Consider the following 24,150-nt stretch of genomic DNA (forward strand, 5'->3'; position numbering starts at 1 on the left):
TGTAGCATCAGGAGAGAATGATGCTCATTGGCTTTTGGAACTGGGGAAAATCTGAAACATTTTATTAAAATTAAAAAAATTTCAGCTTTATTGAGGTATAATTGACATAAGATATTTAAATTGTAATTGTGGTGATTGGACATATGTATACATTGTGAAAGGATTCCCACATCGAGTTAACTAACACATCCATCACCTCATGTATTTCTCCTTTTTTTGTGTGTGAGAACATGTATGTTCTTCTCTCTTAGCAATTTCAGTTATGCAATACAGTACTATCAACTATAGTCACCATGTTTTACATTAGATTCTCAGATCTTATTTATTTTACAGTTGAAAGTTTGTACCCTTTTACCAACCTCTCCTTATTTAAATATTTATTTATTTATTTATTTATTTATTTATTTATTTGCGTTACACGGGCCTCTCACTGTTGTGGCCTCTCCCGTTGCGGAGCACAGGCTCCGGACGCACAGGCTCAACAGCCATGGCTCACGGGCCCAGCTGCTCCGCGGCATGTGGGATCCTCCCAGACCGGGGCACGAACCCGTGTCCCCTGCATCGGCAGGCGGACTCCCAACCACTGCGCCACCAGGGAAGCCCTAAATATTTATTTTTGATTTTAATCTTTTGATTAAAAATTTAAAAATACTTTTGTTTCAAAATCATATATATGTATGTGTATAATACATATACATACATATATACACATATATATACATATATATGTATGTATATATAGCTTAAAAACTTTATTCTCCTGTGTTCTGTGAAAGATCAGTGAGCTTTAATTTGACTGTATCTCTTAGGCTATTTTTGCCATGTATTTTAACCAAAGTTATCCTAACCTTATGAGCTTTATGTACCTGTTTCTTTCTTCAAAATTTTTGCTTTTTTAAAATTGAAATATAGTTGATGTACAATATTATATGTTACAGGTGTACAATATAGTGATTCACAATTTTTACGGGTTATACTACATTTATGCTTATTATAAAATATTGGCTATATTCCCCATGTTGTACAATATATCCTTGTAGCTTATTTTATACCTAATAGTTTGTGCCTCTTAGTTCCCTACCCCTATATTACCCCTCCCCCCTTCCCTCTCCCCACTGGTAACCACTAGTTTGTTCTCTATATCTGTAAGTCTGTTTCATTTTTTGTTATATTCACTAGTTTGTCCTACTTTTTAGATTCCACACATAAGTGATATCATACAGTATTTGTCTTTGACTTATTTCACTTAGCATAATGCCCTCCAAGTCCATCCATGTTGCTACAAAAGGCAAAATTTCATTATTTTTTATGGCTGAGTGGTACTCCATTGTATATATACATATAACACATTTTCTTTATCCATTCATCTGTTGATGGACACTTAGGTTGCTTCCATATCTTGGCAATTGTCAGTAGTACTGCTATGAACATTTGGGGTGCATGCATATTTTCAAATTAGTGTTATTGTTTTTTTTGGATATATAATTAGCAGTGGAATTGCTGGGTCATATGGTAGTTCTATTTTTAGTCTTTTGAGAAAACTCCAAACTGTTTTCCATATGAAATGCTGCCAGTAAGGCTTTAGTCTTTTAGCTTAAGCCTCAGGTATTATCTGGCTGTTAAGATGCAACTCACCTGAAAGGGGTAAAACTTGAAGCAACGGTGCATAGCTTCCTGTGAGTGAGTTACAGTTGCTTGCCTGAGTGCCAGATTTGAAGTGAGTGGTAGGGGGACGTAGGGAGAGGAGGAAAGGGGTAAAAGGTGGGAATAGAAATGAAGACCAAGGTGCTAGGAGCAGGAAGGGGCTAACAAGGGGAAGATAATTCTAAACAGCTGCTTGCTTAACTCCTAGGCTTGTCTGGGACCTGCCTTGTCCTTCGGAGCCTGGGAATTTAGGTAACAGGATCCCTGGTGGAGCTCTTCTGCATCTGTGATGCAAAGTGAATTAAAGCCCTTGGTAAATAAAGGCACAGGGTAAAAAAGGATTTTATCTTGGTAGAAAGCTATACTTTTTACAAAACTTTCACATTTATTCCTTTATTTGGGTCTCCAAACAATTCAACGCAGGATAGAAACTATCCTCATTAAGCTCTGATAAAAATCGAAGGCAAGCAAGCTCCTTTTACGTTCAGTTCAAAAACAGTCATGTGGGGGCCTCCCTGGTGGCGCAGTGGTTGAGAGTCCGCCTGCCGATGCAGGGGATACGGGTTCCTGCCCCGGTCTGGGAGGATCCCATATGCCGTGGAGCGGCTGGGCCCGTGAGCCATGGCCGCTGGGCCTGCGCATCCGGAGCCTGTGCTCCACAGCGGGAGAGGCCACAACAGTGAGAGGCCCGCATACCGCAAAAAGAAAAAAAAAAAAAAAAAAAAAAAACAGTCATGTGGTGGTCGGTATCATCATGCCTTATTTTAAGGAAGTGTTAGATCTGAAATAGTGACCCAAATGTAATACTTACAATACAGAAAATTTGTAAACAATTTAAATATTTGACAATAGGAAGTTAGTTATGTATCTTACCGTCATATAATGTGGCCATTAAAATGGTAAAAACAAAACTTACTGATGAAGGAAGATTTTAAGATATATTATTTAGTGAAAAAATAGTTTATAAAATATTATGTAGGCTGTGACTTTATTTTTTATAAAAATATGTATATTATGTATGTACGTATTCATAAGAAAAAAGTATGATAAATGTGGTTGATTATTTCTAGGTAAGATTTTATAATTTCTTTCTTCTTGTTTATATTTTCTAACTTACAATGAACATGTATTATTTGTGTGATATTGTAAAAGGTTGAATTCTGAGTGCCTCTTATAGATTCATGGATTTTAGGTCCCACATGTATCTTGTTCTTTACTTTCACCTAGACAGAGGCATTCTGAATAATGTCTTTAAATGTTTGTGCAATGGACATGTAAGAAGGTAGGAAGGAAATAAACATTTGATAAATGCTCACTTTACAGTAGTGCCCCCTTATGCTCAGGGGATATGTTCCAAGACCCCCAGTGGATGCCTGAAGCTGTGGGTAGTACCAACCCCTATATATAGCATGTTTTTCCTATACTACATACCTATGATAAAGTTTAATTGATAAATTAGGTACAGGAAGAGATAGTAAGTAATAAGGAAAGAGAACAATTATAATACACTGTAATAAAGTTAAGTGAATGTGGTCTCTCTCAAAATATTTTATTGTACTGTACTCACCCTTCTTCTTGTGATGATGTGAGATGATAAAATGCCTGCATCATGAGATGAAATGAGGTGAATGATGTAGGCATTGTGATGTAACGTTAGGCTACTATTGACCTTCTGATGACACATCAGAAGGAGGATCATCTGCTTCGGGTGATGCTGGGTTACTGACCCATGATGATGTTGATGATTGGGTATTGGGAGCAGATGATGGATGTCCAGGGTTGGGGAATCCCTGGTGGGATGCAGCGGCATGGCACAAGATTTCGCCAAGCTCTCAGAGTGGCGTGCAACTTAAAAATTATGAGTTGCTTATTTCTGGAGTTTTCCATTTAATATTTTTGGACCTCGGTTAACTGCAGGTAACTGAAACTGCAGAAAGCAAAACTACAGATAAAGGGAGACTACTGTACTTGGAACTTCACCTCTACTTTCTCTGCTATCCTCACAATATCCCTGTGAAGTTGATTTTAATTCCCCACTTAGCTGATCTGATGATAATACCAAAGCTCTAAGGGTAAATTAAATTGGCAAAGATTATGCATCAAAAATAAGTGGTGAGGGTAGGGGAGAACTTAGCTGTGACTGGTTCCAAAGTCCACACACCATCTTCTCTGCCATACTGTCTCCCACCTCCCAGCAGACACCATCCTTCACTTCACTGTACTTGACCCCAGCTGTGACTGTCTCTCCATATACACCTGATACGGCTCCTTCCTCCGGGTTGCCCTCTGAGCTTCCTTTCCTGAATGTCTTTGTTGCTTTCACACCTCTGCCTTCTTTGAGCTCCATTCTATCTAACCTGTTAGCATCACTCAACTTGAAAGTAATGGTTCTTATTTGTGTTTTGGACCCAGAACTCACTTGCAAATCTTATGAATGCTCTCCCCAGAAAATGCACTTTGCAGAGATAGATATATATAGATAGAGACATAATTCTTTGTCTACTATTTCAACATATTCATGGTCCCTCTCATCTCAAGGTCCTCAGATTAAGAACTCTGCTGTGAGGCTTTAAATACATATTATATCTTCTTAGATGAAGCATGTGACAGTGATTGTTCATTTTGGTTGCCTGCGAACCAATGTATGTGTTCTCTGAGGTAAGGAAATGCCCTTTTTGCTATTTGCACCTCTAATGACTCCAGGGAAATATATATGGGGTGAAAAAAAGCTACCTGAAGAACAACCAATTAATTACATGTGATACTTGATTGGTACTGTATACTAAGTTTTTAAAAAATAAAACACTAAATATTCATGGAGGAACTAACTCATGATAAACAATATATTGCATGGCCTGTTTCCATGGTGAACTGTTCAGTGGTGGTAATTTTAATATGTTTATTTTTGTTTGTTTTCTTCCCTCAGAAATGAATGCCAGGGGAGTTATCCTCAGTGCATTTGAACGCTATCGCCTAAAAACATGCATTGACTTCAAGCCTTGGTCTGGAGAACCCAACTATATAACAGTGTTAAAGGGCAATGGGTAAGTTGAAGAGTTGGTCTTCTAAGTGTTCTGATGAGAACTGTTGTGGCTGGGACATTACATCACAGCAGTAGCCCTCGACCCTAACCTTGGGGGGTCAGGGGCTTCCATTGCTCTTTGCTGGATCTGTTTTCTCTAGCCATAAAAGAATATTTTCTTACATGCAACCAGACCACCAATGTTAAGACAAGGAAGGTGGGATCGCATGCCATCCACCCTATGACTCTGGGAACTTCAGCCTCTTTGTCGTTTCTATACTCCTTATTTCTGCCTTCAAGTAAAACCCATCTGTATGCATGCACACACGTATATTTAAATTTATTTTAACCTAAGAACTCTTACTACTTCAGTTAAGAAGATGATAGTTATTTGACTCAAGGTCAGCAGTTCTGAATGGTTGTATACCTATAAAACCCTTATTCAAGGACCATCTGAAAAATTTTGAAATTTCCAGAAAAGATCAGGAATAGGCTGCCTGGAGGATGACTCACTCCTTTTTAAACATTTGGGTCAGCTCAAGTTCTCCAAAGATCATCTGGTCTGGAAGGCTTTTCATACCGCACTGGGGTTTTGAGAGAAATACATGGTGTCCAAACATAAGTGAAGGATCTAGGTGGGTACCTAAGTGCATTAGGTATCAGGGATTTTGCCCTAGGACCTCCACCTGCATCAATATAAAACCCTCTCCCCCTTCTGTAAACTCTCCTGTAAGCTGCTGGTCTTCAGTGGGAAATCAGCGCAATGGGAAGCAAGAACTTTCCATCGGAGAGCGCTGTGACAACATAGCAACAGTTCAACATGAGTTTCTCCACGCACTGGGATTCTGGCATGAACAGTCTCGTTCTGATCGGGATGACTATGTCAGCATAATTTGGGACAGAATTATTTCAGGTACACTTATCTTGTTTTCTCACATTGTTTTTAAGTTAAATACTGAATTTCTAAACATGTGCCCTCTTCTGCCATTGGTGCTATTAATAACGGGAAAACACTGATGTTTTGATCTTACTTGATTTGGCTCTAATTCAATAGGAGTTGAAGTGCCTGAAGGTTTTGGGGGAACCAGAACCCCAGTTTGAGCTGGATGTGATCTTAGAAACCAGTGTTTCCCAAAGATTATTTTATGTAGTGCCATTGCACAATTTGTTCAGGGGGGTTGTGTGGAATGGAATCTGTGGTCAAATTAATGTGGGAAATCTTAGGTTAAAAGAAATTAAACTTAGAGTTATTTACACTGCTGTACTGTTCAGTGTCTTTGCTAGACTAACATGAATTGTAAATCTCCAAGAGGAGCATTTCCCAAAATGACTTGATCATGTTTTTGTTTTTCTTTTTCTTTTTGTGGAGTATTTGGATTTATTGTTCTTTTCTAAAAAATTTTTTTATTTTTTATTTTTAAAATATCTTTATTGAAGTATAATTGCTTTACAATGGTGTGTTAGTTTCTGCTGTATAACAAAGTGAATCAGCTATACATATACATATATCTGCATATCTCCTCCCTCCTGCCTTTCCCTCCCTCCCTCCCTATCCCACCCCTCTAGGCGGTCACAAAGCACCGAGCTGATCTCCCGGATTTGTTGTTCTTTGGAGCCCATGTTGGGAAACACTGCAGTAGTCGAACAGCCTGAACTTTTTGTGACTTTGTGCTCAAAGTCAGAAAGGTTTTAATAACTCTGTCCGACTAGAACTCACATTTTCTGCAGTGACACTTAGTTTCCCCATTCGTCCTGCCTCCATAGGGTATGGCGGGGGTGTGGAGGGGGGAGGGGGAGGGGAGGGGAAGGATGGCATTGCTGTCAAGTGAGGCCAGTGAGGGCTGCTCTGTGCTGAGAGCCCCTGACATCACAATTCTAACATCACATTACCTGCCCCTGGCCTCACCCCTACCCAGAGTCTGGGGGAAGACACTGAAGCCAACTGAAAGATTTCTAGAACAAGAGAAGTGTTGAGCTTTAATCTATGGCCTCACTCTTTAAGATTTCCAATATCTTATTTCTGTTAGAAACTTCTGCCTCGATTTGATAACACATCTTTATGCTTTGTTGATCAAATCTACCTTGTTGTGTCCGCAAAATCATTTGATTTCACAATGCAATCAGTGGCCCATTGGTATGATGCTAAGCGGTCAGGAATCTTCTCTAAATGTATTTATTTACATACATCTACACGTATTCCAGAAACTAAGAATAACTAAGATAACTAAGAAATCACTGACAGTGTCAGTCCTTTCTGATGACCACGTTATCATTCCCAGGTCCTACCCCACCACACCTCCCAAAGTCCTCTTATTTTCATCTCCATCCGCTGAGGATACTCTACCTCTCCTCATTGCCAATGACCCTGAGTGTTTCAACAACACCTTTTAGAATCCTTCTTTCCATTAGCAGTTCTTAGAACCTTAGGCCAAATGCTAAAGTTCAATTCTGAGCTGAAATGAAACCTTAGATAAGTTCAGCATGACAGCTGGTATCACAATTCTAAGTTTGAATAGTCTATTCTAAGATAGGAATATATGAAACACTCTTGAAATACCATAGAGTGTCAGTTGTAGCCAAGGTTGCACTGTTTATTGTAGTCTTTATTTCTAAGTTAACAGTCTTTGGAGTAAGATAAACTAAATTTTGTGAACATCAAGTAATTAAAGATTTTTGTCTATCATTTAGGCAAAAAGGAAAATTTTGAATCCTATGATGACCGAAAAACAGACTTCCTGAATGTTCCCTATGATTACAGCTCAGTGATGCACTACAGTAAAACTGCATTCCAGAATGGATCAGAACCAACAATTGTGACAAAGATCCCAGACTTCATGGATGTGATAGGCCAACGCATGGATTTCAGTGACTCTGATCTCTTAAAGTTGAATCAACTGTATAACTGCTGTATGTGACAGGTTCTTTGAAATGACTTCTCTTCCTCTCTGCTCTGTAGGAAAACATTCTGTTCTGTGCCATTTTGCCAAGCATTGCTGGGTTTTCTGAAATTATAGTTAGATAATTGTTTGATAATAATAGTTTGATAGTTGAAGTTTGATATTCTGAAAGAAAGAAAACAAAACAAAACAGAATAGCCCCCAGATACCAGACTACAACATGGAAGCAGCGTTTTTCTTCTCACAAGTCTGGGCTTTAGATGTAAAAACAAACTGAGTCCTATAGCAGCATGAGCATGCCGCATTCAAGTTTTTGAAGCCGTTACTAATGCAAATGTGGACCAACTTGATATTCAAAACTCTTTTCAGCCCAAATGAGGTGTACAGTCATAATACAAATGGGATCAAATAATCCAGGTTGTGGTTTATTACTCTGAATAACTAGGGGAGTGTAGACTCAGGTTTCTATAATTAGTTAGCCTGATAAACAAGACTTGGGGCAGGCAGCTTATATAGAACTACACAGTTGGTCGATTGTCTTGGTTTTGCAGATATCAAGAGATCTTGAAGCCACCATCACCCAGAATCAGTGACGAGTCCCCTTTAATGTCATCCTAGAATTCCTAGTGCTTCTGGATAATCTCAGTTTTTTACTACTTAGATTATCATGTTATATATGAGCGTCAATCATTGTTTTTTTTGCTTTGGCAGCCTCTTCCTTGAGCTTTATGGAGTCGTGCGATTTTGAACTGGAAAATGTGTGTGGTATGATTCAAAGTTCAGAAGATAATGCTGACTGGCAACGGGTCTCCCAGGTTCCTGAGGGGCCAGAGAGTGATCACTCCAACATGGGCCGGTGCAAAGGTAACAGGAGTGAGATACTTCCAGATTTTACTCTCAGTGGTTCTAGCCTCTTTCTTTGCTGTGAAATACTGGGATTTCTGTTCTTATTTTTATTAGAATTATTAATGATAGCCCACTTGTTCTACTCAGGAATTGGTTCTGTGCTTTATAAGGATATGGTTACTTTCTTTGCTTTTTACTGTCCGAGTTTGCTTTTTTTCCCCATGAGTCAGCGCTGGGCTCTGTGAAGCCTCTACCCATAGTATGTGCCCACAGCAAGAGGGGCTGCCCCTCCCCGAAAGGACTCTTTTCTCTGGAGCAGTGGGGTTGTTTTCTTGAAGGCTGAGGAATCCAAGAGAACTTCAGTGAACAGCACCAGGCTGTGAATTAATCAGTTTCAGAATTTCAGCTGGTTGTGATTACACGTTCCTGTTACAAAAATACTTTAAATGAAGGTAGAAAGTACAATTTATTTAATTTTACTCAGATGAGTATTCTTTTCCACTGAAATTTTGTTTTGAATCAAATAGTCATTTATTTGGCTACAAGCACCACATTTTTATTTATTTGCTCATTTCTGGCAGCAAATATGTAAAAGTAGCCTTCAGAACCCAGGGCCATTGCTTGACAGCTCAGATGATCTGGGAAGAGGTAGAGATCTCTAAGAGCATGGAGGTGCTTTTCCTTTTGCCTTTTTGGGGGATTGGTGGGGACAGGACAGATGTTGTTTAAAGGTACAAACTTGTAACGAGTAGTAAAAAGCCCTAGAGATCTAATGCACAGCATAGTGAATATAGGCAACAATATTATATTATAATCATCAAACTTGCTGAGACTAGACTTAATTATTCCCACCACCAAAAAGAAATGATATTATGTATTGTGATAGAAGTGCTAATTATTGCTACAATGACAATCAGATGCCAATATATAAATGTGTCAAATGAACATGTTGTGTACCTTAAATTTACACAATGGTACATGTCAAACATATTTCAATTAAAAAATATTTTTTAAATGTAGATTTGAATAGTGGATAGTGGTTCTACATAGATCAGTAGGAGGGAGGAAGGGAAGGGACGGGTGGAGAGAGAGAGAGAAAGAGAGAGAGAGAGAGAGAGAGAGAGAGAGAGAGGCTAAACCAAACAGGTAACACTTTTTCCCATTTATGAAAACTAATGTGTAGTAAGAAAAAAGTGATCTAATGTTGCTTTTCTTCATAGACTGCCTGCTCCGAGAACTGCATTTAAATGCTCAAAAGAGTGTCCTGCATACAGTGGGAACTAGGTGGAAATAGAGTGCCCGCGAGACACGCATTCCTGTATCCGGTATCTGTTTTCTCAGTTCTGCATTTGTCCTCTTTAACAGGTTCTGGTTTCTTCATGCATTTCAACAGTAGCTCTGTAAATGAGGGGGCCACAGCAATGCTGGGAAGTAGAATACTATACCCTAAACGAGGATTTCAGTGCTTGCAATTTTTTTTGTATAACAGTGGAAGTGAATATGACCAACTGAACATCTATATCAGGGAATATTCTGCAGCCAGTGTGAACAGCCCTCTCACCCTTGTGGAAGAAATAAAAGGTACACTATCAACATTCTTATTCTTGGGTTCAGAATGAGTCAGTCTTAACCCTTTACTTTATGCAAAACCATTTACAACAGGGTAGGGGCTATGGACTTAGTACTTTTCAATGTAGAACTTGATCCTACTTGTTTTATGCGGTGGTTGGGAAGCTAAAATGAGAGTCCTTTCTGTGCTACAGAATATGTAACACTTAAGAAACTGTAGATCAGTCTCTGGCGTTGGGGAAGTCCGTTCTTGGCAACTAATAAAAATATAATGGAAACTAGCTTAGGCAAAATGTGAAGAGTTACTGGCTCAACATAACTATATTGTAGAATGGAGAAGAAAGGAACTGGCCTCAGGCAGGATGGGTCCTGTCCCTGAACATGGTTGGGGACCTTTCCTATTATCTCAGATGGGCTTTGTCCGTAAAACTGGTGCTTTGGCTGTTTCACTTCCCAGCTTACATTTTACCAAATGTGCCATCAGACTAGAGAAGGGACTCTTCCTCTAATTTCTAGCCTAGAAAAATAAATTCCAGCGAACGATTCTAATTGTTATGACTTGAGTTAAATGCATCTTCTGGAGCAGTTCTGAGTGGAGAGAGGGCAACACTGATTAGGTGGCCACACTTCCTTCTAATCATGTGTCTGGGAGGTGGGTCACGTTGACCACATATTAAAGCAGATGGTTCAGAAGGTCCGCTGAGGAAGGGAGGGGCTGTGGCCTGGCGGCTGTATTACTGTCTGCTCCACACAATGGCCTCTTGGTTTGAATGAATTGACTAAAACCTATTATAAAATGGATCCACATTATGTCATATGTCATGCCATTTTCCCCCTGTTTAACAGTGAAAAACAATCTGAAACATAGATGATGTTTTCCTTCATGAACACCTATAAGCTGAGGTTCTTAACCTTATTTTATATATATATATATATATATATATATATACACACACACATTATACATGTACATTTTATGTATCTAATGCATATATAAAAGATTATAAATAAGATTATTACACACATATTTGATTATACATATATAATCCCTTGCATTAGCAATCTGTGGGTGTTATTATTGACAGATAATAGCACAAAATGTACTTAAGAAACCTGCTTAGGAGTCCAGAATTTAAACTGAAAGTACTGGTAAAAATGAAGTGGAGGCTCTCATGAAAGTTTTTTGTTCAATCTGGGGTCCTTCCACGGAGAATAGCATTTTCTGTAATTTGGATCTTTCTAACTTATTTTCAAGCAACATGTTTCTCATTAAGTGCCAATATATTTAAGTTTGAAGACATTGAGTTAACTACTAGTTTGACATGAATTCCTGAGCTATTCTCTACCTGGGAGGCTTCTGAAAACATTTAAATGGACTGCTTCTTATTTGGGTATGTGACATCAGAAAATAAGACAAGGTGTCATACAATGTGCTGCTAGCTAGGGGTAGGAGTAATAGTGGAGGGGACGTGTAGTCTGGGAAGAAAGGAGATGGTACCAAATATTAGATATGTAACATCGAGTCAGTTGTAAGATGTGGGCTTTCTAGGGTTTGGTGAATTCATACTTAATACTGCCAAAGAGTTGACTAAAAATTTTGCATGTGAAGGAAGTATTCCAATCAAAGTATAAATAGATTAAAAGAGGCTTTGGCTGAGTATCACAGGAATCTGGGGTACAAGCGTAGAGTATTGGGCTTGCTTGTCTGTTTAACTAACTGAATGGGAGGTAACTTGTAAGTTGGGCATGGAGTTCTCATGAGTTAGATGCTATCGTTTGCTCACCTATCTCTGGGAAAGGGTGATCTATCTAAGAATCAGCTAGATAAGCATCCAAATATTCCAGAGAGCTGCGCCATCCCCACAGAAATGTCTTGAAGTAACTGGGCCTGAGCTGGAGGCATAAGAAAGCCATACCTCATACCCGCAGGAAGCAGTAGGTCTAGAAAGACCCTTTGTCCATGAAGGTTAGAGCTTTAATGTCGATTTGCACATGATTCATAGTCCTATGTCCTCTTTGGAATAATAATGTCTCTTTTGCAGATATACCCATTGGGAGCTGGCAACTTTACCACGTAACACTGAAAGTGACCAACAAATTTAGAGTGGTATTTGGAGGGGTCAGAGGTGCTGGTGCCTCACGGGGTGGCCTGTCTATTGATGACATCAATCTTTCAGAAACACAGTGCCCTCATCATGTCTGGCATATAAGGAATTTCACACAGCTCATTGGCAGCCCCAGTGGACCTGTCTTCAGTCCTTCATTTTATTCTTCTAAAGGCTATGCATTTCAGATTCGCTTGAATCTAAGTAGTTTGCCTAATGTAGGAATGTATTTCCACTTGATCTCTGGAGCCAATGATGATCAATTAGAGTGGCCATGTCCTTGGCAACAAGTCACGATGACCATCTTGGATCAAAATCCTGACATTCGACAGCGTATGTCGAACAGGAAGAGTATAACTACAGACCCATTTTTGACCACCGGTTTGTGACTCATCTTTTTTATTGCTAATACACAATCACTGCTCTAGGAGAGATGATATGGGAAGGAGAGACTGCATAACCAGGTAGCTAGGGAATTTTGAGCCCCAAATCTAAGGATCAGAAGATATTTAGGGGAAGGGCTTCAGCAGCTGTGGACAGAGTCTCCCAGGCAGGAGACTGTCAGAAATGTCAGCAAAGATGCCAACAAATTGAGAAGATAGTGGCTATATTTTTGGAAACTGCTGACAATACCTGAATTCCCAGGGTTGTACGAGGAGTGTTTTAGTTTTAGAGTCCGACGCACCTGGGCTCAATCCAAGGTTTGCTTCTTATTAGCTATGTAACCTTGAGCAGATAATCTCTTGAAACACCAGTGTCCTCAGAAGTAAAACTGGGACAGTAATAAAAACCCCACACATTTATTAAAAGTATCTCTACAGATCAAGTAGGGAAGTTTGTGGAAGGGCCTGGTATGGAGAGGCTCTCAGATGTTGAGTTCTCCTAACCCATGCTGTCCTGGTCTTGCCTCTGAATTGTCAAAAACAGCTCAGCTTTTGTAATGGGGGTGGTTTTTGATCAGAACGAAGATGTTGAGTAGGTGCTCCGTAGTGTTGGGAAGGGTATGGGAATGGATTGCAACTACTTATTAAAGAATTCTGGAGGACTTGCCAATGGTGACACCATCCCCCCTCTTTCTAGTCTGAAAAGGAAGCAGCTCCCAGAAAGCAATGATCACATTTCTAACTGTAATAATTCTTTGCCCTCTGGGAACATAATAAAGTGAAAAATGGAATTGTGGCAAGGTGAATATTATTGCCAAATTTGAATTCTGTATATGACCTGAGTGACTTGGGGAAAAAAAAATAATCTGATAGGAAAAAAAATAGTATTCACAAAGAGGTGTGGGGATTTGATGTTCAGAATTTCTTTACCTTTTTCCAAAACATTTCTCCCTGAATGATGTTGAAAATGGCTCAAGGTTGGGTGGGTCACCACCTTTTCCCAGAAGCAGTGCTTCTCACTGTCTTCTACTCCTGAAGGACTTTACTCTGTTAGGTGAATAATTCAGTTACTGAGGTGAATTGTTCACTGCTAATATTAAAAACTCTCTCAGTAACACATTGATTTAACTCAGCTAAAAGGACTACATGTAACTCAGAAGGCCACTAAAGAGTGATTCTAATGGGCAACGGAGTTTCTACACTGCTCATTCAGTAGAAGTGTGACACTCCATGTAGGAAACTTTTGATACCTCTCCACTCATATTCCAGAATGTGGTCCTCCCTGCCATGTCATCTCATTTCTTTAGGACAGCATAAATGAACAAACTCCAGTGTCTTGCCAGGGAATACATTACAGGTCAATAGCATCACTGAATTATTTTGAGCTCTGTCCTAATTGTGCTTCACATTGCCTGTGCTTTCCTACACCAAAAGCTATGATGATGCTAAACACAATCCATTAATATAAATTGCTTTTTCAGATAATGGAAACTACTTTTGGGACAGGCCTTCCAAAGTGGGAGTACAAGCTTTTTTCCCTAATGGAACTCAGTTTCGAAGAGGTAGGGGCTATGGATCCAGTGTCTTTATGACTCATGAGAGGCTGAAAAGCAGAGATTTTATAAAAGGAGATGATGTTTATATCCTCCTGACAGTGGAAGGTAAGTCAATAAAAATAGTTTTATCTAAGCTGCTTTTTATTTGTGGTCGTTGATTATTTACTGTGTTTTTCTGGATTCCGTTTTGAGATATATTAGAGACGTGGGAGGAAATGAGCATGAGTGAGATTTTTTTTAGTATGAATCATTAACAATATGAAAATAATTTAAATGGAAACAGGGACAGTTCCAGGATAAACTTGCACTGCAAGGAGCAATACTGCGTGGAGCAATAGTGGAAAGCTTTAGTCCAGAACACTTCTTTAGAAATAAGCTGAAGCGTAGCCATTATACCCTAGAATTTAACTCTAGGATTCCAGAAGTAAAAATATCCCAGAAACACATAAAATTAGAGTAGAAATGATCTGGCTTTTTTGTCTCTTTCAGATATGTATACATACATATATAGAGATGTGTGCACACACACATATATCTTGTCAGTAATAGCATTAATCTATTGTCTTCTAAAATTTCTTAGCCATGGCAGCCAATAATTACATTTTCCAGGAATACCATTGGTTTCCATGCCAAGGCCTAGGCAAGCACATGTTCAGTTGCAGCCCCACAGGCTGGTTCAGCTTCCCTTTGTGTCTAGATTTCAGCCTGCCTGTTTATTTTTTCACTGCCTCTAAACGTTACTGAATGGTGCTTCAGGAGTACCTGAATTTCTCACAAACCTGAAGCCTGAACAGTTTATTTTGAAACTTAAAGATCAAATGCTTGTTAAACCCCAAATTGATTTCCCTCCATGCTCTCCTCTCACCCTCCTTAGACATATCCCACCTTAATACTACCCAAAATGAGCCAATCCCGACCTTGGGCATCAATGACCTTTGCACAAACTTTAAATGTGAGAATGATGGCGTTTGCATTCTCCATGATGGCAAAGCTGAGTGCAGGTAAGGATGCAAGCTACCCATTCTTTTGTTACATATTTTTTCATTCCCACAATGTAGGATTCATATGATATTTCATATGAATGAAATCAGTTGATTCTCATCTCAAAACCGTTCATAAGATATTTATCTTTTGCTCTCCATTTGGGACTTTGGGTTGCCAGCAGAACGACAGAATTATTTATGCAAAGATAGCACGTTATTCTAATTGCCTGAAACAGTCCTCATGAGTTACATATCTTATTAGGTCCTCACAGTGGTCTGGTGTGGTTACTGTGACTGTCCCCGTTTCCTAGATGGAGATACCTAAATTCTAAGAAGAGCTTGACCATGGCCATAGCTGGGATGTGGAGGGACTGGGACACTGAGAACTAAATTTTCTCCACTACCTATGCTACCTTCCTTTCCCAACTGGGAGCTGCTGTGTTAAGTCCCAGATTAGGAGTAATTCCATTGTTCCTTTCCGTTGGCCCTGCCTGTGCTAGTCTAACCAACCCTTCTAGTCCAGAATGGGTGACAAATAGTTCCATCTGCCAATGACCTGACTGTTGACTCACACCTTCAATGGTGAAGATTTTCAGATTAAAATATCAACTCATAACTCTGAGTCACGTTCCGAACATGTAGGTGTCCGTCAGGGGAAGACTGGTGGTACATGGGAGAAAGGTGTGAAAAGAGAGGCTCAACTCGAGACACCATTGTGATTGCCGTGTCTTCCACTGTTGCTGTGTTTGCCCTGATGCTGATCATCACCCTCATCAGTGTCTACTATACCAGGAAGAAGTATCATAAAGAGACAAGTTCAAAGACAACAAATATGACTCTGGAAAATGTAAGTTGACTCTCATATTTGGTTATTCAAAACCTATTGATGGAATTATATGAAGACAAATTAGGACTTTTTATATATCCTAAAAAAAAAAAATTTCTCTACTCCCTATGCTGGGGACAACAGCTTTGAGACTATGAGTTCTTGTTATGTCACTATAAAGCAACAGGTCTTAAATTGGGATCCATGGAGGGTTTTACGGGGGATTTTATTATCCTTCTGGAACTGTACCCAGAATTTTGTATGGTTGTGCAATTTTCTGGGGTGGGAGTCTGTGACCCTCCTGAAAGGCACAACTGATTTTGCCTACACATTTCAACCTTCCTGGTTAAGGGGAGAGGTGACCTGTAAGTGTCATCGTTCTAAAGGTTGAGCTCAGGCTTGTAGGAAGGGGGTGCTAAGCACATTTGGGGCTTTTGCATGAAAGAAGTTTCCAAATGATTCTGGCTTCATGTGTGGTAACTAACTTTAAGGCAAGATTTTCAAGTAGAAGTTTTAAAGTCTTGCCTCAGAAGGTCTCTAGAATGGCAGTACACTCTTGAAATTACCCTGGGGAAGCAGACTATTTGAGATGGATATTTGCACACAGGACATTTACTGTGCGTGCTCTTGGGAACACCAGTGATGGAGTGAGGGAAGGTGGTCCAGGCAGAGGGCGAGGTTGGATTGTGCTGTGGTTGCAGCTGAGGCCTCAGCATCCTCTGCAGGGAGCTCTGGAGCTGGGATGGCCCTTAGAGTGACCTGAATTGAGGCAAGGGGGCCAGGCCATTGTACTCCCTACATCAATAGCCATTGGATTGGGGCTGTCCCCGGGGAGGGAGCAGAACATTAAGCAAGGCAGCACCCTTTGGGGTAAGGCATGTCCTGAGGAAAGCTTTCATTTTGAAGGGCAGGATTAACAGAGAACCCCAGCACCCACAACATACCCCAGTCATAGAGAGCACAGTTTCATATGCAGATTCCTATTCTCACTCACAAAAGAGCACTTCTAATGGAATAAAATCTGAACATCATTTAAAAGTGAAACTTAAAAATTCTTCCAGTCTATTTCATTCAAAACAGAGTCTCTGAAAATGACTAGCAAAACTGAAGACAAAACACGCCCAATGAGCACATCTCTGAAACCGAAAATACTGCAATTACCTTAAGCATGAGGATATTTTCTTTAAAAAATGATTATTCAAGACATGCTGTATCTTAAGTTTTCAATTTTTTTAAGTAGACAAACTTATTTGTTTAAAGACACTTGTTTGTTAAAGACAATAAATTTGTGAAGTTATTCAAAAGATGAACAATGATAATGAACAGAAAGCAAATAGTTTTATTCTCATACACTGCTGTCATGTTTCCTCAACCTCAGGAAGATGTTTAAAGCTAGTCATAGGCAGTGGATCAATTACTTCACAAGCTTATTAGAAAACTACTTAAAATATATATAGGTTTTTTTTTTTTTTTAATTTTTAAAAACAGGTATTTCCAGCTTACTTTCTGTCTCAAAATAAAAGGGACAGATCAGCCAATGACCCAGTAGGTCAACCTGGTGGAAGCTGTGCCCACCGACATGGTCCTCTGGGCTAGTAGGGATGTACTTGGGGGCTGGAGTAGGAATGGTGGGGGAGTGGTTAGGGAGGAGAGGACCAGTTAGATGGTGGATGGGACTGCCAGGATATTCCTCTGGAAGCTGGTAGATGTAAGTGCTATTATAAAGGCTGATTTATCGACCTAAAATTGGAATTAAAGAAAATGATAAAACAAAGAGAAAAGAAAGAAGGAAGTTAATTCAATAAAGGAGAGAACTATTAGAGTATCAGGGACATGGTAGGGCCATTAATTGGAAACACACACACACACACAACCACCAATATTATAAAAACAGAACTGTTTTGCCTCTGGGTCATTTAAACACATGCCCAAGAGCAAGGAGTCAACTTACATTTTCCTTAGTCTAGGCATTTCTACAGTAAATTTACTGATAGCAGAAACTCCAGCTCTAGTTTAAATCTTAAATCAGAATGACCTTTTTCCTGAGACTGAAGTGTGTGCTCACCCTGATGTTTTAGCATCTGAATAAAGTGGGATAGGCCAGAGCATGTTCCTGGAGATGGAGGCTGGGGTCCCCTTGCCAGTTGGGAGGGATGCCAGGAGACTGCTCATGGCACTTCATTTAAACATTACAATGTTTCATTGGATTCATTGCAATGACAGTTTTTAAAGTTAGAAATTAAGTGATCGATTGTTCTTCCCCCTTTTAGCAATATGCACTTTGAAGATTAACTCAGCAATACAGCCAGCAAATGAAATGAAAAATTCTTCATGATGGTTTCACCTACAATATATTACAACAACTTCACCTTCTATAAACGGACCTTCTCTGTACATAGCTGGATATACTACAAATCATTATTTTGGTAAAGGTCTAATTGGTGAAATGTTGCTTGTGTTTTTGTTTTTAAAAGAGGGGAGTAAGAAAATAAAAAATAAAAATAGATAAAGGTGGAGAAGAAATTCAGGCTGTTCTGGAAGCATAATATTGTCTATAAGGCGGAGAGCAAGAACTGGGGGTAGCTTTCCAAATGACTGCCTTCTCTTTGGGGGCCAAGTATGTTGGCCTCACAGGTGATTCCCTAGAAACCCACTGGAAACACCCAACGGGAATGATCTTCCATGTGGAATCTCAGCATTTCCATGCTGTCATGTCCCCATGTAGGGAGGGACAGCGGGCAGCTCCTTTCTCCCTGGGGACATGTGCCCCCCACAGCTCTAAAACTGGCCACTCTCTTGTTTCCTTTATTATTATTATTATTACTGACCATGTTTGTGGCTTGTGGGATTTTAGTTTCCCGACCAGGGATCAAAACCAGGACCTCAGCAGTGAGAGCGCAGAGTCCTAACCACTGGACCACCAGGGAATTTCCTCTCTTGTTTTCTGACTTAAGCCCCACAGTATGTGAGTCTGGTTTAGAATCTGTTTGAACATACAACTACAATCAATAAGAACAGTTTAAACTCCTAGAACAGTTCTCAAAGTTTTGGGTTTCAGGAGCCTTTATACTTTTAGAAATTATTGAGGGCCCCAAAGAGCTTTTGCATATGAACATTCCATTTATCAGTTCTTACCATACTAGACATTCAAACGAGGAAAACTGAAAACTATGTCTTTAATAATCCTTGAAAAATAACAAGCCCATACGTGTTAACATAAATACTATTTTCTTGAAAAATAACTATATTTTCCAAAACAAAAGAAAATTTAGCAAAAAGAGTGTGTGTTGTGTTACATTTTTTGCAAATCTCTAATATCTGGCTTAATAGAAAACAGCTGAATTCTTACATAAGTGTCTGCATTCAGTCTGTAGCAATATATTATTTTTGTAGAAGAATATAAAGAAAATCTAAACTTACACAGATATGTAGTTGGAAAAAGGAGGCATATTTGAATAGCTTTCCAAGTCATTGCAGATATTCTTTTTGAATATCCTTTGTTAAAAGTGGACAAATGGGGGCTTCCCTGGTGGCGCAGTGGTTGAGAGTCCACCTGCCGATGCAGGGGACACAGGTTCGTGCCCCGGTCCGGGAAGATACCCACATGCCGCGGAGCGGCTGGGCTCGTGAGCCATGGTCGCTGAGCCTGCGCGTCGGAGCCTGTGCTCCGCAACAGGAGAGGCCACAACAGTGAGAGGCCCACGCACCGAAAAAAAAAAAAGGCAAAAAAAAAAAGTGGACAAATGGTAATTTCTTAAAGGTTAGATACAATTGGAATCTGAAAACATATCAATGAATTTTGGTACTCCATCCAGTAAATCTATTGGTCTATCTCATATTTTGAATGGATCTTTCATCTATGCATGATTTTGTCTTATCGTGCATTGATTATTTAGAAAATATTGGTTCACTGACTTATGTAGCTCTTACAACTTTTGGTACATTTCATCACACAGTATCAAAACATAACATTAATGTCACCATCGTCTCATTAAAAAAGTCTTTAAGTCTTGGAAGTTGATGCTCATGGTGTCAGAAACAAATTTTCCAAAATGCTAATTTTTGCTTGAAAGCTTAACGTTTATCATTGGCAATAAGTACTATCCTCCTTGTAATGACAGGTACATGACTTCACTGAATTTTTAAAATTCAAGTTTTATTTTGAGATCATTGTAGATTTACATGCAGTTGTTAGAAATAATACAGAGATAACTGTGTACCCTTCACTTAGTTTCCCTCTACGGTGACAACTTGCAAAACTTTAGTGCAGTGTCACAACCAGGATGTTGATATTGATACAAACTACAGAACAGTTTCATTACCACAAAAATCCATCAAATTGCCTTCATATAACCAAGTCCCTTTCCATCTCGTTCCCACCTCCTGTTTAAACCATGGCAATCTGGGACTCCCCTGGCGGTCCAGTGGTTAAGACGCCAAGCTTCCACTGCAGGGGGCGCAGGTTGGATCCCTGGATGGGGAACTAAGATCCCGCATGCCAAGCGAGTGGGGTGGCGGGGAAAAAAAAAAGCCCTTGGCAATCATTAATCTGTTCTCTATTTTTATAGTTTTGTCATTTTAAAATGTTATATTAATGCAACCATACATTATAGAACTTTTTGGGATTGATTTTTATTTTTTTTAACTCAGCATAATTCTCTCTAATTCATCCAGATTGTTGTGTGTACAATAATTTGTTCCTTTCTGATGGCTGAATAGAATTTCAGGCTATGGATGCACCACAGTTTGTTTAATCATCCACTTGTTGCAGGACATTTGGGTTGTTTCCAGATTTTGGTTATTGCAAATAAAGCTGCTCTAAATATTCATGTACTGGTTTTCATATAGATGTAACTCTGCATTTTTCTGGGATACATGCCCAGGAGAGCATTGCTAGGTCATATGGTAGCTGCATGTTTAGATTTTTAAGAAACTGCTACTGATTTGCATTGTGCCTATACCATTTTACATTCCCACCAGCAGTGGTGATGCAGTTTCTCTGATCCTTACCAGCTTGGGTGTTATCACTTTTTTTTTTCCTGATAGACTCTATTATTTAGAGTAGTTTTAGAGTCACAGCAAAACTGAGCAGAACTTAGAGAGATATCCCCTATACCCCTTGTGCCCACATACACACAAGCTTCTCCCACCATCAATATCCCCACCAGATAAATTTGTTATAATTGATGAATCTACATCGATACATTATTATCACTGAAAGTCCATAGTTTACATTAGGATTCACTCTTGGTGTTCTACATTCTATGGGTTTTGACAGGTGAATAATGACATGTATCCACTACATGTGTCCTGTAGAATAGTTTCACTGCCCTAAAAAATCCTCTGTGCTCCACCTATTCATCCCTCTCCCTACCCGCCCCTCCCCACAACCACTAATCTCTTTACTATCTCCATGGTTTTGCCTTTTCCAGAACATCATTTAGTTGGAATCATACAGTAAGTCACCTTTTCAGATTGGCGTCTTTCACTTGTCACTAATTTTTTTTTTTTTTTTGGCCGCGCTGCATGGCTTGTGGGATCTTAATTCCCTGACCAGGGATTGAACCCGGGCCTCAGCAGTGAAAGCACCGAGTTTTAACCACTGGACCGCCAGGCAAGTCCCTTGTCACTATTTTTTATTTTAGCCATTCTGATTAGGTGTGTAGTGATATCTCATTGTGGTTTTAGTCTGCACTTCCCTAGTGACACATGATACTGAACAACTTTTCATGTACTTATTTGCCATCTCTATATCATCTTCTGTGGACTATCTCTTTACATCTTTTACTCATGCTCTAAATGGATCTTTTGCTCTTATACCATTGAGTTTTGAGACTTTTTAATATATTCTAGATCTGTCCCTTTGTTGAATGTATGGTTTGGAAACATATTTTCCCACTCTGCAGCGTGTCTTTTCATTCTCCTAAAAGGATATTTTGCAGAGCAAAAGTTTTTAATTTTGGTAAAGTCCAATTTATCAGTTTTTCCTTTTAGTGGATTGTGTTTTTGGTATTCCCAAGTCTCAGAACTCTTTGTCTAGCCCTAGATCCTGAATATTTTCTCCTGTTTAAAAAGATGTTCTATATATTTTTTGTTTTATATTTAACTCAGTGATACATTTTGAGTTAATTTTTATAAAAGGTTTGAGGTTTAGGTTGAGTTAATTTTTTGGCTTTGGATGTTCGATTGCTCTAGGCATTGTTTGTTGAAAAGGCTATAGTTCCTCTATTGAATTGTATTACATTATATATATATACTTATAAATAATTTATATATAATGTAACAATTTTTAACTTATAATTATATATCTAATGTAATACCTAGAGAACCACTATAAAAGCTGTGCAAAGGGACACTAAAAATCATATATAATGTATTAAACTATATATATGTTATATATTAGATTATATATGTATATAAAATCATAGTCTTCATTCAATTTTGAAAAAAAAATCTGCCAGATAACTAAGTCTGAATGACCATTATTTATCCTCTAAGTGTTTTTTAAAGTAAAAATGGTATTCTATGAAAAAAGTGGCCAATTCATCTAACTCAAAAATCTTACAGGTGCTTTTCCTTAAGATAATCATTGTACTTCATTATGCTGCAGAAGTGCTTTATTAGTACGTTCCATTTTATCACGCAGAATATAAAAAAGATGTATGCTCAAGGTTTGAGGTTTTGTACAGTTAATAACGGTGACTGCTTCATTAAGGATATTCTTAAGTAAAATTGGCTTTAAAATTATTTACTCTTTTATTTATTTACTGAAAGTGTGTAACAGTGAAGATTACAATGACTATTAGTTCAGTTTGATACCACTGCCTTGATTTGTGCTAAGATACCAGCAGTTCTATCCATGATTACTTTTTATTCTCCAATTTTTTTATTGTGTTAAAATTTTAAAAACTATAATAACCATTTTAAAGTGGCATTTAGTACATCAAAATGTTATATAATCACCAGCACTATCCAGTGCTAGATTATTTTCATCAGCCTAAAGAACATTCTGTATCCATTAAGCAGTTACTCCCCTTCCTCCTCGCCCCACCTTGAAGCCCCTGGCAACCACTAATTTGCTTTCTGTATTTATGGATTCGCCTATTCTGGACATTTTGTATAACTAGAATCACATAATATGTAACCTTTTATGTCTGGTTTCTTTCATTTAGCATAAGATTTTCAAGGTTCCTCTGCATTGTATCATACATCAGTACATCATTCCTTTTCACAGATGAATAATATTCCATTGTATGAATATACCACTAATCAAAGGAAGTTGTAGGTAGTCACTTTAGCGACAAAAGAGGAATTGTTGCCCACACGCTGGTGGTTAAGAGTGTACACTCTGAAGCCAGACTGCTTAGGTTCAAATCTCACAACACGGGGCTTCCCTGGTGATGCAGTGGTTAAGAAGTCGCCTGCCAATGCAGGGGACACGAGTTCAAGCCCTGGTTGGGGAAGGATCGCACATGCCGCGGAGCAACTAAGCTTGTGCGCCACAACTACTGAGCCAGTGCTCTAGAGCCTGAGAGCCACAACTACTGAGCCCGTGCACCTAGAGCCCATGCTCCGCAACAAGAGAAGCCACCACGATGAGAAGCCTGCACACCGCAATGAAGAGTAACCCCCGCTCGCTGCAACTAGAGAAAGCCCACGCGCAGCAGCGAAGACCCAATGCAGCCAAAAATAAATAAATTAATTTTTTAAAAAGCTATAAAAAGAAAAAATCTCACTACACACTTTCTGTGTGACCTGGGACAGTTATTTAATCTCTCTATGCCTTAATTTCCTCATCTCTATACTGAGTAGTAATATTATTTAGCTCATAATGTTGTTGTGAGGATAAACTACATAATATATATAAAGTGCTTAGAACGGCACCTGGCACATCACAACCACTATGCAGGTAAGAACTGCTATTGTTAGAAGAGGAAATACAAAGGGAAGGTGAAAGGGAGGGTAAGAAAGCAGGAGAGAGAATCTTGGATGATAATGGATTATTCTCAGTGATTTTTTTTTTTTAGTTAAAAATAGTTTTTTAAAATAATTGTATGTGTGCCTCTCCTCACAACACATGTTCATGGTAGTTTACAATTAAAACCTTGGATAAGAGAATTCGGTCCCTCAAAAGTTGATATCATCATTGTTTTCTTCTATGCAGGGTCACGACCATTTGTGCTGCAAATGTTATTTGTCTCCCATTGTTTGGTTCTTGGATGATTAACACTACCAAGTTATGGGCAAGCTGTTACTATTCCATAATCAGGAATTCCCTACTTGAGAATGAGATAAATTTTTGAGAAGTTTGTATTATCA

At 39.0% G+C, this 24,150-nt stretch overlaps 1 protein-coding gene across 1 annotated transcript in view; it reads left to right on the forward strand.

Annotated features, from left to right (window-relative positions):
* The window catches only part of MEP1B (meprin A subunit beta), a gene marked incomplete at both ends in the record, with an annotated part of 57,931 nt that overhangs the window by 8,656 nt on the left and 25,125 nt on the right, over positions 1–24,150 (forward strand). Inside the window, 9 exons of the mRNA XM_081252140.1 lie at positions 4,571–4,688; positions 5,401–5,579; positions 7,355–7,573; positions 8,275–8,427; positions 9,775–9,990; positions 12,021–12,464; positions 13,948–14,127; positions 14,897–15,023; positions 15,648–15,852. Of these exons, the coding sequence (XP_081108266.1) occupies positions 4,571–4,688; positions 5,401–5,579; positions 7,355–7,573; positions 8,275–8,427; positions 9,775–9,990; positions 12,021–12,464; positions 13,948–14,127; positions 14,897–15,023; positions 15,648–15,852 (1,841 nt within the window). The remainder of the gene's footprint in view (positions 1–4,570; positions 4,689–5,400; positions 5,580–7,354; positions 7,574–8,274; positions 8,428–9,774; positions 9,991–12,020; positions 12,465–13,947; positions 14,128–14,896; positions 15,024–15,647; positions 15,853–24,150) is intronic.

This window comes from Mesoplodon bidens, assembly GCF_964165515.1.
Source record: "Mesoplodon bidens genome assembly, chromosome: 13".
In the NCBI taxonomy this organism is placed as follows: domain Eukaryota; kingdom Metazoa; phylum Chordata; class Mammalia; order Artiodactyla; family Ziphiidae; genus Mesoplodon; species Mesoplodon bidens.